The 15,996-nt window shown below is 59.5% G+C and overlaps 1 protein-coding gene across 8 annotated transcripts in view; it reads right to left on the reverse strand.

Annotated features, from left to right (window-relative positions):
• Nucleotides 1-264: 264 nt before the first annotated feature.
• Nucleotides 265-15,996, reverse strand: part of GRM4 (glutamate metabotropic receptor 4) — a 116,004-nt gene continuing 100,272 nt past the window's right edge. For 5 of the 8 annotated variants that reach the window (XM_023624740.2, XM_070245413.1, XM_023624744.2 and 2 more), the window contains 3 exons: nt 12,522-13,457; nt 5,598-5,844; nt 265-1,273 (listed from right to left, as the gene is read on the reverse strand). In XM_023624740.2, the coding sequence (XP_023480508.1) occupies nt 1,224-1,273; nt 5,598-5,844; nt 12,522-13,457 (1,233 nt within the window). In that variant the 3' untranslated portion in view covers nt 265-1,223. Of the gene's footprint in view, nt 1,274-5,597; nt 5,845-12,521; nt 13,458-15,996 lie in introns of those variants that run through there. The other 3 variants (XM_023624742.2, XM_070245414.1, XM_070245416.1) reach the window with 2 other exon arrangements.

Consider the following 15,996-nt stretch of genomic DNA (forward strand, 5'->3'; position numbering starts at 1 on the left):
GGAGGAGAGACCGGGCTGCAGGGCAGGGCACAGGAACAGAGCACCCCCTTAGGGGACCACCAGGGGCTGACTTCTGGATCCTGCTGCAGTGTCCTGGTCCCTGCCTGCCCAAGGCCTCTCCATGCCCCCGGACAGGAGCCTCCACCCATCCCAAGCCCCACGTCTCCATCACCCAGGTCCTCCTTCCTTCCAGCTCCAGGCCCTCCAGCTGCGGGCCTCGCCTGGGGTCCCACCGCAGGACCCTCAGTGGATGTAGAGCCGGGGTGCAAAACCATGTGTTTATTTTTATTAGAAATGTTCTCGGTATAAAAACAATCATGCGCTACACATTGTCATCAATAACCATCACCAAACACCCAGGCACTGAACTCCGTGTCATCGGCAGGAGGGGCAGGCGGGCAGGCGGGCAGGACACACGGCAGACGGGCAGGGGCAGGCGGGCAGGCTGCGGGCCACGGGGACACACACAGAGGCCACCAGGAGGACGCAGCACTTGGCAACACACTTGAGATTTGTTTTTGTTTTGGCATTTTTGTGTTTTGATTTTTTTTTCCTTTTTTCTTTTTTGTGACACGTAAGATTTGATGACTTAGGAAAGGATGGCCAGGAGAGGGAGCAGAGGCTGGATGTAAGTGAAGGTGAGGAGGGGGCTGAGGACAGGAAGAAAAATGCACGAGAGGAGAGACTCAGGTGGAGCACAAGAGAAAAATGGGAGAGACGTGGAGATGGAGAGAGGATGAGGCAGAGGAGGCAGGGGCAGAAAGAAGATGATGCAGAAAAGCAGAGGGTGCAGACGCACAGACACACACAGAGAGAAAAGAAGGTGAGACAAAGAGATAAGAGAAAATAAAGACACGGATGGAGACAGACTAAGAGGTCACCAGTGGGACAGGCAGAGACAGAGGGGGACAGAAAACCAGCACTTGGGTCCTCGAACCCTGAGCCCCAGTGGTTTGGGGCCAGGAGGGGCCCTGGTCTAAGAAGCAGGCTCTTGGGATGGCCTGAAGCTGCCCCGCCCCTCGTCTTCCTCCTGTCGCCTGCCCGGCTTGCCCAGGCTGCCCAGCAGTGACCACCGGGGCTCTGCTATCCTCAGCACCAAGCCATGTCCGTGGGTGCCCACGGGCAGGCAGGACGTCAGCTGGGCCCCTGGGAGTGGCCCTGGCCAGACGCACCATCCACAAGAGCCTCGGTTCCTCCTCCTCCTGTTGGCTCCGGCGGCCTAGCTAGATTGCATGGTTGGTGTAGCTGACGTAGGTCTGTTTGGTGGCCAGCACTGGAAGGAAAGAGACCAGGGGTACCCACGTGTCAGGGGCTGGTTTCTTTAAACCCCCCTTCTGTACAGACACTCCCCTGCCTGGAGCATCAAGTCCAGACCCCTGAACTGAGCAGTCCACATCCCCCGAACCATGAGCCGGCCCCACCCGCCCATCCCATTGCTTCCCCCACTGCTCCCTGCAACCCCGGACTCAACCCAGCCTCTCGCACATCCTTCCCGCCCCACACCTTTGCGGGGGCTGGGCTGCTGGCCTGGGGGGCCCTTCCCTCTTCACTTTGTCACTCCAGATACGACCCCTCCTTTGAGCACTCCCTCCCAACCCCAACCGCCTATGAAGGTCTCCCCGGGGGAGTCCCTGCCACCTCCTGACTTCACCACACTTGAGGAGAATCGTTTTTATTTGTGATATAATCATGTAACCTTCATGTATTATCAAAGGGAAGTTTTTCAGAAGTTCAACACATTCTGGAGGAGCACTGTGAAAAGCAGACATGAAACATACTAGCCTGGTAGCCTGGGGGCAGAGACGGGGCAGGGGACAGAGGAAACAAACAGTGGACCCAGAGAGGGGCCTTGCAAGACCAGAAACTCCTCTCCCCATGCCCAAGGGAAATGGCAGTGCTCTGGCCCCCGGGGCCCTCTGTGCAGCTACCCTTCCCATTTCTGGGCGTCCCCACGTCGCCTCAGCCTGAGCCTCCCTTATCTGCACCCACCTCTCGGGCCCTTCCTCGCCCACCACTGGCTCTGGGGTTGCAGGTCTAGGTGTCTCCCACTTTCAGGCCACAGCCTCCCTGGGGCCCTTCCCCCACCCACAGCTGGGTGACAACGCCAGCCCTCAAGGGCAGCATGTGTGTACCCCGTACCTGAACCCGCCAGGGTTCAGACCTCACAGCAGCCTACTGAGGAGGTCAGCTACATGTTGCTCCCATTTTAAAAACGAGAGACTGAGGCCAGAGGGAGGAGCCCAGCCAGGTCCTTGGTTTGGTCCTGTCCTGCCAGGGTTCAGGTCTCCCTCCAGGGCCTGGAGGACAGCTCAGTGGAGAATAATCCAGGACAGAACTGCTGCCTGGGGTGGGGGCTGGTCTGCTGGTGCAGAGAGAGGAGGCTAGATGGGAGAAAATCATGGTGTCCTTTGTCATAAAGCTGCCCTGACCCTCTGCCAGGATCCTGTCAGCTCAAGAGAGGAGGTGCATCTGCCAGGCTCATCCGGAGCGCCTGGCCTGGAGAAGAGGGCATGAGGGGAGCAGTGTGGTAGGCTTCATGCTGTCCCCCCCAAGTGCTCTCTCTGTTTCTGCTGGGCTCATGACGGCCAAGTTAAGGACTACATTTCCCAGGTTCCCTTGCAGCTAAGTGTGGCCCTGGGCGACCACATTCCTGCTAATGACATATGAGAGGAAGGGCTGTGTGCAACTTTCATGTCAAAATAGATTGTTTCTCCTGTACTTCCTCTCTTTAGCCTTCCGTGGGCAGAACAGACATGGAGGGCAAGCAGCCTCAGCCGTGAGAACAAGGACAACCCTCTGGGAGCTGATGCAGCAACAAGATGGAAGGAACCCGGGTCCCCGCCTCGGCCCACCCACGTTGCACTATTATATCAGAGAGAAACGTCTGTCTGATTTGAATCACTCTGTTCTGGGGCCCCTTTGTCACAGCAGTGTAACCGGAAGCCCACTCGTACAGGCAGGATTGCTGTGTCCAACTCTCGGGGGCCCACTAAGCATGGGAAGAGGCAAACTTGTTGGGGGTGGGGTGAGCAGAGGGGCACACCCAGGGACCAGTGGGAAGGCAGGAGGGTCAGCATGCAGCTGAGCGAAAGGAAGAACTTTCTCCTGGCCAGAGCTGAGAGTGGAGTGGTGGCCTGACCTGGGAGCTGAGCTCCCCGTCAGCAGAAAGATTCAAGCAGAAGATGAACAATCGCTTGGCTGCGCAACGTCAGTGAAGGCTCAAGTTTTAGGTGCCAATGGGACAGGTGCTAATGGAAGGAAATGCTGCCCACAACTTGCAGGAAGAGAATAAGGACACAGCACAGCACCTTACATGGTACAAAGAAGTCCCACCTTCATCGCTAAAGTGACCCATGTCCCTCCAGGGTGCTGGCTGACCAAGAGGGAAGGTCAGTTCTGACGGGGCCGCATCCTGGCGGAGGCCTGAGCCAGGCACACTTGGGGCAGGGCTGAGCGACTGGAGGCTGGGCCCCGGGGATGGCAGAAGGTGCTGAAAGGGAGGTGGGAGGTCACACGGATCAGTGCTCTGGAGACAGGAGCCCTAGACTCCCTCTGGGACCTCAGGCAGCTCCCTCCCTGCCCTGCTAGGCCTCAGTTTCTCCATTTATACCACGAGAGGGGTGGCCCTGTTTGCCTAGACTTCTCCTGAGGGGCTCTCCCCATCCCACTCTGTCCCCCACCTTCAGAAAAAGAGCGGCAGCTGGCTCGTGCATCACACGCCTGCAGGCCGGGCTGGGGAGAATCAGGTCCCCAGGGCTCCATTATCTCGGGTGAACTGATAAAATTGAGTTTCCAAACCTGTAAACCCGTCAGCAGGTCTGGCTCAGAGGTGAAGGAAAACCTCAGCTGCAGCAGCAAAATGTCTGCTGACTGCAGGAAAATGGGGACCTGAGGGCGGCTGCGGGGCACCGAGGTGGGCGGGGCGTGAGAGAAAGTGGCGAGGTGGTGAGGGACAGCTGGGGCCCTATGGTCCCTCTGAGACCAGAGCTGCCTCCTCTAGAAAATCCAGTCCACGGGGTTGAAGAACTGGGAAGCGCGTTCAGCCCTCAGCTACAAGCCAGGGGCCCAGAGCCCTTCAGAGGAGCCTCAGCCTCACCATCTGGAAAATGGGAGCAAGGAGTCTGCCCGGGGCCCCCAGGAGCTAAGTGGGAGGCTTAAGAGGAAGAGTTCTGGTCAGGGGTCAGGAGACTTGGGGTCCAGGCCTGCCCTCACGGTACACGGGAGCTCAGCATCTGCCACATGGTCCTTCCGACAAATCGAACCTGTCAGAGCCTTGATTCCCTCATCTGTAAAATGGGGTGATAATAAGCCCTGGGCTAGCTCTCAGCCGTGGGGTGGGCGGGAATACTCTTCAAACCCTGCAAAATGGTGGGCAAAGGGGGCTGAAATGACTACAGCCATGAGAACAGGATGAGGACAGTGACACTCCAGAGGCATCCTCAGTATGAGGGGAAGGGACAAGCGGGTGTGGGCAGAGGGCCCCAGGCCCATCCTGCTTGTTTTCAGTCTCCGCTGCCTCAGATAACAATTCGCCAGGCAGCGGCAGGCACGAGCTGACAACCCCCATTTGTTGGCCCTGTGTCTCTGCACCCAATCTGTCTGCAGTCGGGCCCCTGAATTATTTATTCTGTTGTTTGTTTAAAGATACGTGGCCCGCCAGTGACAGAGTGAAAAATGTCCCTGCTCCACAGGAGTGATGCCTTCCCACCCCTCCCACTCACGGCCCCTCAATCTGGCTGTCCCCAGAATTAATCAGCTTGCTTTTGCCCGGCACCTCCATAGCCCCTGTTGTCACTGAGCTGAGAGACAGTGGGGGCAAGGGACACTGAGAGGGGCGGGGGGCGTGGGCAGCTCTCATCCTTCCCCTGCAGGAAGCAGGAGGCTGGGAACACTGGGTCTCCCCTCACCACGACTCCACACCCCTCCTTGTCTGGCAGGAGTGGGTTATTGTGGCCTGTCCCCAGGTGACCAGCCTGAGCAGCGGCAACCATGTCAACGAGGTGTCATCAGAGCTCTCTGTGAAGGCCCCACCCTCTGTGGTCTGTCGCAGCACCATGAGTGTCACCCTTTGGGTTCAGGAACTTTTGACATACCTGCTCCTGCACTAGCAGAGCACGGCCTTGAGGGATGGGACACGGTAAGGGTAAGTCTCCAGAAAGTCATGAGCTAGGTCAGGACAACCCCTAGACAACCCTTTCTCCCAGAAGGCACCGGACCAGACGGGGGCGCCAGGGCAGAGAAATCCGGGCATCTCACATCACCGCGCATGACCAGGTGCCCCCAGGGCCCCACCCTAGGAGACGCAGAGACCCCCGGAAGGGCGTGGTGGGACCTGGAGGTTCTCTCCTGGCTACCAGAACCCGAGGTTGGGGGGCAGCAGAGGGGTGCAACCTGGTGCCTTAAGGTTCTCCCGGAGCTGCCTCTGGGCGGGTGGCCACTCACCTGCAGCCTCAGGGTTCTCCCAGTGTCCCCCAGGGCTTGGCTCCGGGGCGGTGCCGGGCCAGAACGTGGGGTAGGGGGCTGGCCTTCTCCGAGAAGGGGCGGGTCCAGAGGGCGGTGGGCGTGGCCAGAGGGAGGGGGCGGGGCCGGGCACTCACCCGGCGCATCGAGGTTCTCGCAGAGCTCGGACTTGGCCTCGCCGTTGGGCCGGAAGCTGCCCTTCTGCGTGAACTTGTTGGACATGGTGGCCGCGGTGACGACGGCTTTGAGGCTGCGCTTGCGCTTGGGCACGTTCTGCTCCGGGTGGAAGAGGATGATGTAGACCTTGGGCATGTAGAGCATCCCCAGGGACACCGAGGCGCTCAGACTCACCGAGACCGTCAGCGTCGTCGTCTGGATGTACAGCTGGGGGCAGGCCGGGGGCGGGTCAGAGCGCGCTCCGCCCTGGCCTCGGGCCCTGAGCCCCCCCTCCGCCGCCCACCCCAGGGACAGACACGGGAGGACAGACCCGGCGCCCTGTGTCCCGCTGGCTTCCGGCAGAAGGGAGTCGTGATGGAGAGCTGGCCTTTAGACCAGAATCCCGGATTCAAATCCTGGCTCCACCACTTCCAGCTGTGTGATCGTGGACAAGTCACGTCCTTGTGCCTCAGTTTCCTCACGTGTAATATGGGCATGATAATTATAGTACTTACCTCATAGGGCTGTTGTGAGGATGAAATGACTTAAAATGGTAGAAGTGTGTAAAACAACGTCTGGCACACGGAAGCGCATAGAAGTGTTTCCCAGTGTTAGATACTAATTGGGGGAGGGCCCTCAGGGGACCCCAGCTGACCCTCAGGAGCAGCCCCCTGCACAGGGCTGGCAGTGAGATGAACACCACCTGTGGCGCCTTGGAGTAACTCACAGTGGCCGTGCCACAGCCCTCCACCAGGCCCCCCACTCAGTGACTGCCCCTCCACGTGCCCCACTGTGCCGAGCGGGCTGTTGGCACGCGAGCCCCAGCGCCCAATGCGATCCACGGTGGCAGCACAGTCAAAGCTCGTTTCACGCTCGCTCGCCAGCACTAACGGTGACAGATGGTTAGCAAAATGAAAGTCCATTAATCTGGGTGTCGGCTAATCCATTCTTCAACAGCAGGGCCTTCCAGGCAGGGCCTGACAATTCCCACTGCCCCTGCATGGGATCCCCTCCTTGCCTCCCTTCCTCCCTTCCCATCCCCCAGGCCTCAGCGGCCCCTCTGGCTGCCCTTGGCCGGGGTGGGGCCAGGGGAGACCCAGGCTGTGCCCCCCAACCCCGGTCTGGATATGGGGAAATCAGGATGCTCTGCCCCCTAAATCTGCTGTTTCTGGGGCTGGACTCCCTCCCCTGGGGCCTGGCTGATGTGCCATCTCCTCCAGGAAGCTCTCATTGAGCCCCAGCTCTATCCAGCCCCCCATGACATCTTCCATTCCTTGCACTCAGCCCTGCATGGGTCTGGACTTGCTTCCTGAGGTCACAGGGTCCCTGGCTTCATCTGGTAGCCCCCCGAGAGGAGGGGCCAGGTTTCTCTATTCTCATATGCTCCCCATCTCCTGCCTCTCTTCACAAATGCCTCAGGACCTGGAGCTGAAGGCCTTCATTCCAACCACCTTTCCCGGGGTTTCCTACCTTTGGAGGAGGGGCCAGAGAAGCTCTAGGGTCCACGAAGAGAGAGGTGTGTGAACCTGGGGAAGTCTTGTCCCCTCTCTGGCCCTCAGTTTTCTCATCAGTGCAATGGGCTGACAGCACCTGCCTCCCCCAAACCTCGAGGCTGCCCAAGCACAGGCCGTGAAGCCACACGAAACTTGCACGGCACCGTGTGGAAGGAGGCTGGGAGCGTGCAGAGGCTGTTCATCGGCCGCCATTCAGGAAAACATCACAGCCCCGGGGTAGCGAGAGCCTGTTCCCCAGGGAGCACACACCCCTCCAGACACACAGTCATCCCCTGTCCTCACACAACCACACTCTCACCCACAGGCACAGAGCTGCCTCCCAGCATGTGGGCCAGGAAGGGTCATGACGAGCCAGCAGGAGGGTGCTGGCCACCCTCCACCCCCTGAGAAAGGCTGATGGCCAGGGGGGAAGGAGGGGGACACAGGATGCAGAGTGTCACATAAGACCCTTGGAGAACACAGGGGAGCTCTGGGCTAATTAAGAACAGGCTTGCGCAGCTGGCCCTGTCGCCTAGCAGTTAAGTTCAGCACACTTCACGTCAGCGACCTGGCTTCAGTTCCCAGGTGCTGACCTACGGCACTCGTCAGTAGCCATGCTGTGGTGGCAACCCACATACAAAATAGAGGAAGACTGGCAACAGATGGTCGCTCAGGGCCAATCTTCCTCAGTAAAAAAAAAAGAACAGATTTATTCCTGGGTTCTCACCTCTGGACTGGGAGTTCCTGGGGACACAGTTGTCTCCCTTATTAGACTGGGGGTTCCCTGAAGGCAGGGGCTGTCTCTCCTTTTACACTGGGAGTTCTTGGGGATAGGAATTGTGTTTCCAGGTCAGATATCCATCTTAGGCCCTGGCCCCCACCTTGTTGAGGCGGCTGGAGGGGTACAGTTGGGCCCACATGGAGTTGGTGGGACAGGAGTAGAGGCCCTCACTCCAAGCAGAGTGAGCCCTGCAGGGGACACAGCTGTGTGTTGGGGGTCAGGGGCCTGGGTTCCAGATTCCACTGGGCCCTGACCCCCTGTGGATGCTGGGCCTCTTCCACTGACACAGGCAGAGCCAGCCTCGTGGGCAGGTACGCTTGGTTTAACATCCTGCTGCCAATGTCTTGAATCCTGAATCGTTTTGAACAAGGGGCCTTCGTTTGCATTTTTCACTGGGCCCTGAAAGCTATGGAGCCTGAGCACAGGAACGAGCACAGTCCTTGGCATTCTGTTCTCGTTTGCCTGTTCAGCCTAGCAGCCCTTCTGCAAACAGAATACAAGGAGGGGTATAAGCAGGTCACACCTGGCAAAGCTGCCTGCTGTGTGCTAGGGCTCCTCCCTCCCAGCAGGCACCCTGGGGGCTCCTCTAGCCAGCCCTAAGCTGGGGGTGGCCAGCCCTGTGCAAGCGGAAGTGGGGCTGCACACCCCCAGTCCCTCTCTTTGCCCCAGGGTCTGGAGTTCCCACCCCACCACTGTTCTCCAGCATCCCCCTGTGTGAAGATGCACGTTGTCACCAGGAGGTGGTAGCATGCTGATCCTATGAGAGACGTAGTGGTCCCCTAGAACCTCTAGGACCAGCAGGCAGCCCCACAGGGATGGGGCCCAGGCCTGGATGCAGGTCTTGAAAGCAGGCAGAGGGGGAGGCAGCCTTCAGGATGGGACATCACCTCATCTCCCTTCCACCCACATCCCAGCCAGGAGGTGCCAGACCCGCCACCATTCGGGCTCCTCTCCTCTCAGGCCCTTGCTACTCTCCATCCTTTGTGAGGAATCCTGCGTTAGCCTTGCGATTCACTGCTCTCCAGAGTGAAGGAGGTGTCAGGGCTGGTTTGATGGGGGAGGACAGAGGTCACCATGGGCTGGGGCAAAGGGCACAGAAAGGAGCCTCTGGGGAGGTGGGTGATGAGTTTCCTGTTTTTGTGCTAGGCCTGGTGGGTGCTAGGTGTGAGGGGCCCTGGAGGGGACACCAAGTAGTTCTGCCTGCTCTGTGCTTCCGCCCAGGCCGAGCCTGGTGGGTACCAAGATCCTCCAAATCTGTATGAACCGGACAAACAAACTTCACCACAACCTGCCAGCCTCTGCAGCCTCGTCCCACCCAAGCCTGGCTGCACAGTAAACCCGCACTCCGGAGGGCTCAGGGTGATGCCACAGGGCTGCAGTGGTAAGCCCTGGAAATCCGGGCTGACGCTGGGAATCCATCCACCTGCTCACAGAGTAGCACAGACAGCTTCACTCTGTACCAGCACCTGCACCGGGGGGCACGGCACAGCTGAGCACCTGAAAGTGTGTGTGCACACACGCATGCCCACAAACACACACCTATATACACGTGTATCTCCGCATTCACACCTGAACTCACAGCTACACACTCATACCTGACTCAGACGCACACAGGCTCACACACACACCCCTTCCTCCACCTTGGGACATGCATGTGCATACACATAGATCCATTCACACTCATTTGCACACATACCTGAACACACACATGCACCTGCACACACACATTAGGGCACACACACCTAGCCTGCACACCCATACACACACCAGCAGCCACAGACCCCTTGGCACACACGCCTGCCCACCCCCACTCGATTTTCACACATGTGCACACACCCCACCCATCCACTGCTGAACATGCACAGGAAGGCACACACACACACTGTACACACACACTTCTAGACCCATGTCACAACTCCCCACAACAGCCCTACCCACTCCATTCTCTTACACACACACACACACCCCCAGCAGCCAGGCCTGCAGCTTCTGATGGAGCATTCTGTAGCTGACATGACACAGCCCAGAGACAGCCCCAGGATTGCCCACGTCTATAAGAAGCCTGGTGGTCTGAGCTGGCAGCGACCTCAGAGCTCATCTCCACCAGCCCCCCTCATTCAGAAGCCCAGAGAGGAGAGTGGCATAACCCATGTCCCACACCATCAGGGGCAGAGCTGGGTCTTATGGCCACACGTTGCTGTGAGGCCAGCCTGCTGTGTAACCCTGGGCAACTCCTTGCCTATCTCTGGGCCTCAGAAGAAATCTCAGAGGCTCCCTTCCATAAACAGTGCTGAGGGGAGCCTCCTAACAAGGGCGAAATCAGAGGCAGGTGGTGTTGCCTGGAGAGATGGTGTAACTGGGGATGCCGGGCCCCGTGCTTGGAGGTGGGAGGGTCTCACACCCTGGGATGGCAGGGACCCAGTGGGGAGCGGTGTGCTGGCAGGCAGCCAGAGGAAATTACAGGAGAGCAGAGCAAGGGGCTCACCCACCACGCTGTTGGCCTCCCAGCTGAGTACCTTTACTCCCTGAGGAGGCGTGGGAAGGGGCCTCCTGGTGTTGTTGAGGGTAATTTCTCAAGCTGCCAGCCTCCTGGAGTGTGGGGCGGCCTCCCCTGCTGGCTCCATGGGCCCCCTGGGTGCTGGGGGCATGGGGCCCTCCGCCTGCACTTGCCCTCAGCAGGGGGGGCCTCCCGCAGGCCTGGTGGGGGCGGGTGCGAGCTGCGCCCTGTGGCTGCTCTGGCTCAGGTGTGCGAGGTGGCCTGCAGCCAGGCCTGATCTCGGACCTCAGGGCACTGTCAGCCCCATGGTCTGCTTCTTGGAACCCCCTGCCCACAGGGCCGCCACTGGAGACAGGCCACAGGCCCCTGCACCAGGCCCAAGGAATTCAGAGTGGAGGGCGCAGCTCCTGCCCTTGAGGAGCTGTTGGAGAAAAGGTGGGCACCAGGAAGCCCAGGGCAGGAGAGGTGTCCCAGAACCGCAGGGGGCAGTGTGGGCTGGGGTGGGGGCTCCTGAGTTAGACAGAGCAGGGTCAAGTCCAGCCATGCCACCTACTGGATGTGTGACCTCAGACAAGTCACTTTACCTCTCTGTGCCTCCATATCCTCATCTGTGAATAGGGATGGTGATATCTACCCTTGCCCACTGCTGTAGGGCCTGCTGGCCATCAGGTCAAGGTCTGGCATGTGACAAGTACCCCATCCCTGGTGGCCTTGCTTTGCAGCCTCACTGAAGCTAAGCATTCCTAGAAGCTCGCCCCTAGGCTCACGGCTTTAAATGCCATTCGTAGGCTGATGACTCCCCCAGTAATGCCTCCAGTCCAGCCCTCGCCCCTTAACTCCAGGCTCACCGGCTCCCCTACCGTCTTCCCCACCGAGTGCAGACACTCCTTCTGATCCTCATACCAAAACCACAGAGCCATCCTTCACTGTCCTCTGCGTTTTTCACCCCACATGCAGGCCAGCAGAAAGCCGCCAGCCCAGATCCAGACAAAGCCAGGATCCCCTGCTCACCACCCCTGCTATTAGCAGCCTCCTGCCGGAGTCATCACGGGAACCTCCGCACTGGCCATCCGGCTCCCGGCTCACCCTCCTCGGGGCTCCACCCAGCAGCCACAGGGACCCTTTTAAACCTACGTCTCAAGGTGTCCCTCACTGCTCAGAACCCCGCAGTGGCTCCCTTCTCGCCCACACTAAAAGCCAACATCCTCCTCACAGCTGCTGGGTCCTACACCATTCACCTTACCACCTTGTCCCCGCCACCCTCCTCCAGACTCCTCAGCTCCAGCCTCCTTACACAGGATTGTGACTGTGATTGTCGCAACCCCCGTAAGGACTTCAGGGGAAGGACCGTGGCCCCAGACCACCAATGAAGAAACTGAGGCCGCCAGCCAGCTGGCTTGCCAAGGATCCCACAATCAGACATGAAGCTCAGACCAGGAGCTGGGGCCCTCGGTCCCTGCAATCCTTCCTGTCTCTGGCCTCTGTCTTCAGTGACTCCTAATCCTTCAAGATAAAACCCCCCAGGCACCCAGGCAGCACTGGGGCTGGGATGTGGGCAGAATCCACTGGGCCATTGGGGTGTGTCCAGACCCTCAGACCACAGGATGGCCTGACAGAGCCAGCAGGAGGCGGCCCCTCTGAGCTGAGGAAGGGCCCTCAGCTGACAGTGCCTGGTCCCAGGCTCCTGGGCTTCGGGGCAGCTTGGGACCAGGGAGGGAGCAAGTGCCTGATACATCTCCCACCTCATGGGGGTCCTGTGAGGACAGAGAGAGGGGCGGACAGAGGAGGAAGGAGAGAGGAGTGGACAGACGGGAAGATGGGCTAAGTAGGGAGAGAGGCAAGGGAAAGAAGAGTCTAGAAAAGAAGGAAGCATGGAAGAGTGAGCAGCATCCAGGCTGATGGAGAGGAGAAAGGAAGGAGGGAGATGAGACAAACGTCGGGGGAAGGAGAAAAGGGAGAGAAAGCAGGAAAAGAGAAAGGGCGGGAGAGAGCAAACTCAGAACCTGGAGAAAAACTCGAGACAGAGAGAGAAGGCAGAATGAGGCCTGAAAGAAGGCATTTCTGGAGCAGAGTGAGAGGCCCGTCAGCCCCAAGAGGCTGCCCCTGGCCCCCACCCCCAGCCCCCGCCCCTCACCTTGTCTGCCGACTGCGAGGTGCCAAAGAAGATGGGGATGAAGGCGAGCCAGACGATGCACGTGGTGTACATGGTGAAGCCAATGGGCTTGGCCTCGTTGAAGGTCTCGGGCACGCCGCGCGTCTTGATGGCGTACACGGTGCACGTGACCATGAGCAGCATGCTGTAGCCCAGCAGGCAGATGAGCGACAGGTCCGAGATGTCGCACTTGAGCACACCCCTGGCGAAGCGGGGGTCGAGCGTCCGCTGGTCCTGGAAGTCCACCACCGAGTGGGAGGGGTCCACCACAAACCACACACAGATGCCCAGCAGCTGCAGGGAGATGAGGCTGAAGGTGATGGCCAGCTGCGAGGCGGGGCTGATGAAGCGCGGGGCGCTGACCGACCGCTTGCCCTGCTCGAAGATGCGGTAGATGCGGTTGGTCTTGGTGAGCAGCGCCGCGTAGCTGATGCTCATGCCGAGCCCCAGGAAGATCCGGCGCAGAGAGCAGGTGCCCAGGTCAGGCTCGGCGATCATGAGGAAGGTGGTGGCGTAGCACAGGAAGATGCCCGCCAGCAGCACATAGCTCAGCTCGCGGCCCGAGGCCTTGACGATAGGCGTATCGTTGTAGCGCACGAAGGTGACCACCACGAAGAGCGTGGCGGCGATGCCCACCACGGCCAGGAAGAGGGGCAGCACGGCCCAGGGTGAGTCCCACTCCAGTTTAATGATGGGGATGGGCCGGCAGCCCGTGCGGTTCTCTGTGGGCCGCATGTCGTAGGGACACGTCTTACAGGTGTAGCGGTCCACCTGGTACTGGTACCCTGTGCAGGGCTCGCAGTGCCAGCAGCAGGGCATGCCCTTTACTGTCTTCTTCCGCTCGCCTGGCTGGCAGGGCAGGCTGCAGATGGAGCGGGGCAGCTGCTGCCCACTCCCTGGCCAGTGCATCCGCTCTATCTGGCAACGACAGCACAGAGGAGTGGGCCTCAGGACATGCCGCCCAGCACCCGGGACCACCCTACCGGCTGGCACCCTGTAGCCCCATGCCTGAATCACCAGTTAGATGGCTAAAATCCAGCTGCCCAGGCCCCACCTGCACCTGCTGAATCCAACAGCTGGATTTAAATAAGTTCCCCCACGTGACTTAGGCATGGCTGACATATGGGGCATCCTGATCAAATCCAAAACTCTCAAGGGTTGTATGGAGAAACTGAGCCCAGAGAGCAGCCGTGACAACCCAGAGTCACACAGCAGAGCAGAGAGAGCTCAGGAGTCCTGACTCCCGCCCTGTAAGGGCTCGCTACTCACAGTGGTCCCCAAAAAAGGAGCATCAGCGTCACCCAGGAGCTTGCTGCAAATGCAAAGTTTTGGCCCCACCCCAGACCTATCGTCTCAGAATCTGAGTTTTCACAAGCCCCCCAGGATACTCGTGCGCACACTGGAGCGTGAGATGCGCTGCCCTGTGGCTCAGCCCACGGGGCCTCCTTTCCTCAGGAGTCACGTTCAGCAGAGAGCAACGAACAGAGGTTTCATCAGAGGACACTTCACGTGTGCCCAGGAGTTAGCGTTTCTTTACATCTTGCTCTAAATTAGTGCTGGTCACAGTTACATGTCTCCCAAGACGTAACTGCTGTGAGTGAAGGAGCCACAGGAGTGTTGGCACGCCCTGCTGAGCATGTTACAAAATTCTAGAAAGTGAGCAAGAGGCCCAAAAGAGCTCCAGGGGCTGCAGAAAGGGAGCCCACTGCACTCGGGGCCATATGCCGGCATCTGTTCTAAATTAAGCGGCTCTCAGGGAGAGTTCACACTTGGAGTGCAGAGGCCTGGCCAGAATGGTTCTGCCTTTGCCCTGGATGCTCACTCCTGGAGAAAGAATGACCAGGTGGTTCCGGGGCTGAGGGGGGGTTTCAGAGCTGAGGAAAGGGATGGGGGTCCCCACGGTAGGTGGAAGAAAACCTCAAGGAAGAGGCTTGTCCTGGGGCTCTGGGCATGACAGGGTTGTGAGGTCCCCTAGAAGCCAGAGAGCACAGCAGTGACCAGTGCCACCATCCGGCAGGAGCAACGAAGCAGGACAGTCCCTGTGCACCAGAGTTGTGAGACTGCAGGGGGACACAGAGCGATGGTGGGTGTTCTGGAAAACTCTGTGGCTCCAGCAGAAAGAACACTGAATATGGTCAAATCTTGGGATCACAGTTCTGTTGCCAGCTGGCTGTGTGCCCTTGAGCAAACACCTCGACCTCTCTGAGCCTTTGTTTCCCCACCTGATCCAATGAGAGCAGATATGAAGCTGCTTTGCCCTTTGTTACTTATCGTGGCTTCTGCTAGAAGTCATAATGGAAACGCTGTCTCCCAGGGGCTTTGTGTTTGTCTCCCTGCTGCGTCTGCAGGCCCAGCACAGGACTGGCCGCAGTGGGGCCTAGTGAATCTCTGTGGAATCTGTGCAAGAAGCGGTGAGGTCGGACGGAGCACCCATCAGGAGAGGCCGCCGCTTCCAGACCCTGGAGGAAGGCAGTGGCGGGCAGGGGGCCACCTTCTCCTCGGCCCCTGAGCCTTGCCTGCTCTGTGGCCCCACTGCGCACCCGAAACCGAGCAGGCAGGAGAAAGTAGGGAAGGAGTGACGGTCGGGGTCCAGTCCCTCCTCACCTCCTCCTGCCCCCACTCCGTGCTGGTGGAGGGCCTGTACTACTGGGGAGGGGCCCTTCAGGGGAGGAGTCCACTGCCACCCCAGCCCTCAAGCCAGGACTTCACTGACCGCATCTGCGGGATGGGGTAAGGACAGGGCCCACCCACAGGGCCGTCACTCTCACAGAGAGGTCAGTGCTCAGAACGGCAGCTGCACACACAGGCGCTCAGCGAGGATCACTGCTGCCACGAGTGAACTGAGTCACTGGCCCCCTGCTCCACCCACCGCACCAGAACGAGGCGTGCTCCATTTGCGGTACTGCCCCACTCTGCCAAGTGCTCCCCTCGCCCTGTTCCGTCTGTCTGTCTCCACTCAGCAACCCGAGGCGCATCCCACAGGAATGGGCTCTGGCCACGCGTGCAGCGCGGCCTTCGGGACATCTCTCAGCCTGGGTCTTCCGAGATGCTTCCTCTGACTTAGAAGATGGTCAGGGCTAAAGGAGATCCTGAGCGGGAAGTGCTTCTAAGAGCTCGAGGGGCTCACTGCCGGGAGAGACGATTACAACCGGGGCGGGGGGACGAGATGCAATTCTCCCAGGATCTGGGACAAGGACAGCCGAGGCCAGACACAGACCTGGGCCTCCGGAGTCTCTCTGGTCCATCCAGATGCCACATTGTGCCCACCCCGAGCACAGCTCACCCCTTCACCTTGCAAGGCAGGGCCCAAGTCCATGGACATTTCCTTCAGGAATGAACCACAGGTCCTTCCCTCCAAAAACACGGCTCTATTCACAGCTGGGGACACTGAGGGCCAGAGAGAGAAAGCCACCACATCCTGGGACCACCGTGAGCTGGGAAGGTGTGGCTAGGAGGA

This window comes from Equus caballus, chromosome 20 (assembly GCF_041296265.1).
Source record: "Equus caballus isolate H_3958 breed thoroughbred chromosome 20, TB-T2T, whole genome shotgun sequence".
Taxonomy (NCBI): domain Eukaryota; kingdom Metazoa; phylum Chordata; class Mammalia; order Perissodactyla; family Equidae; genus Equus; species Equus caballus.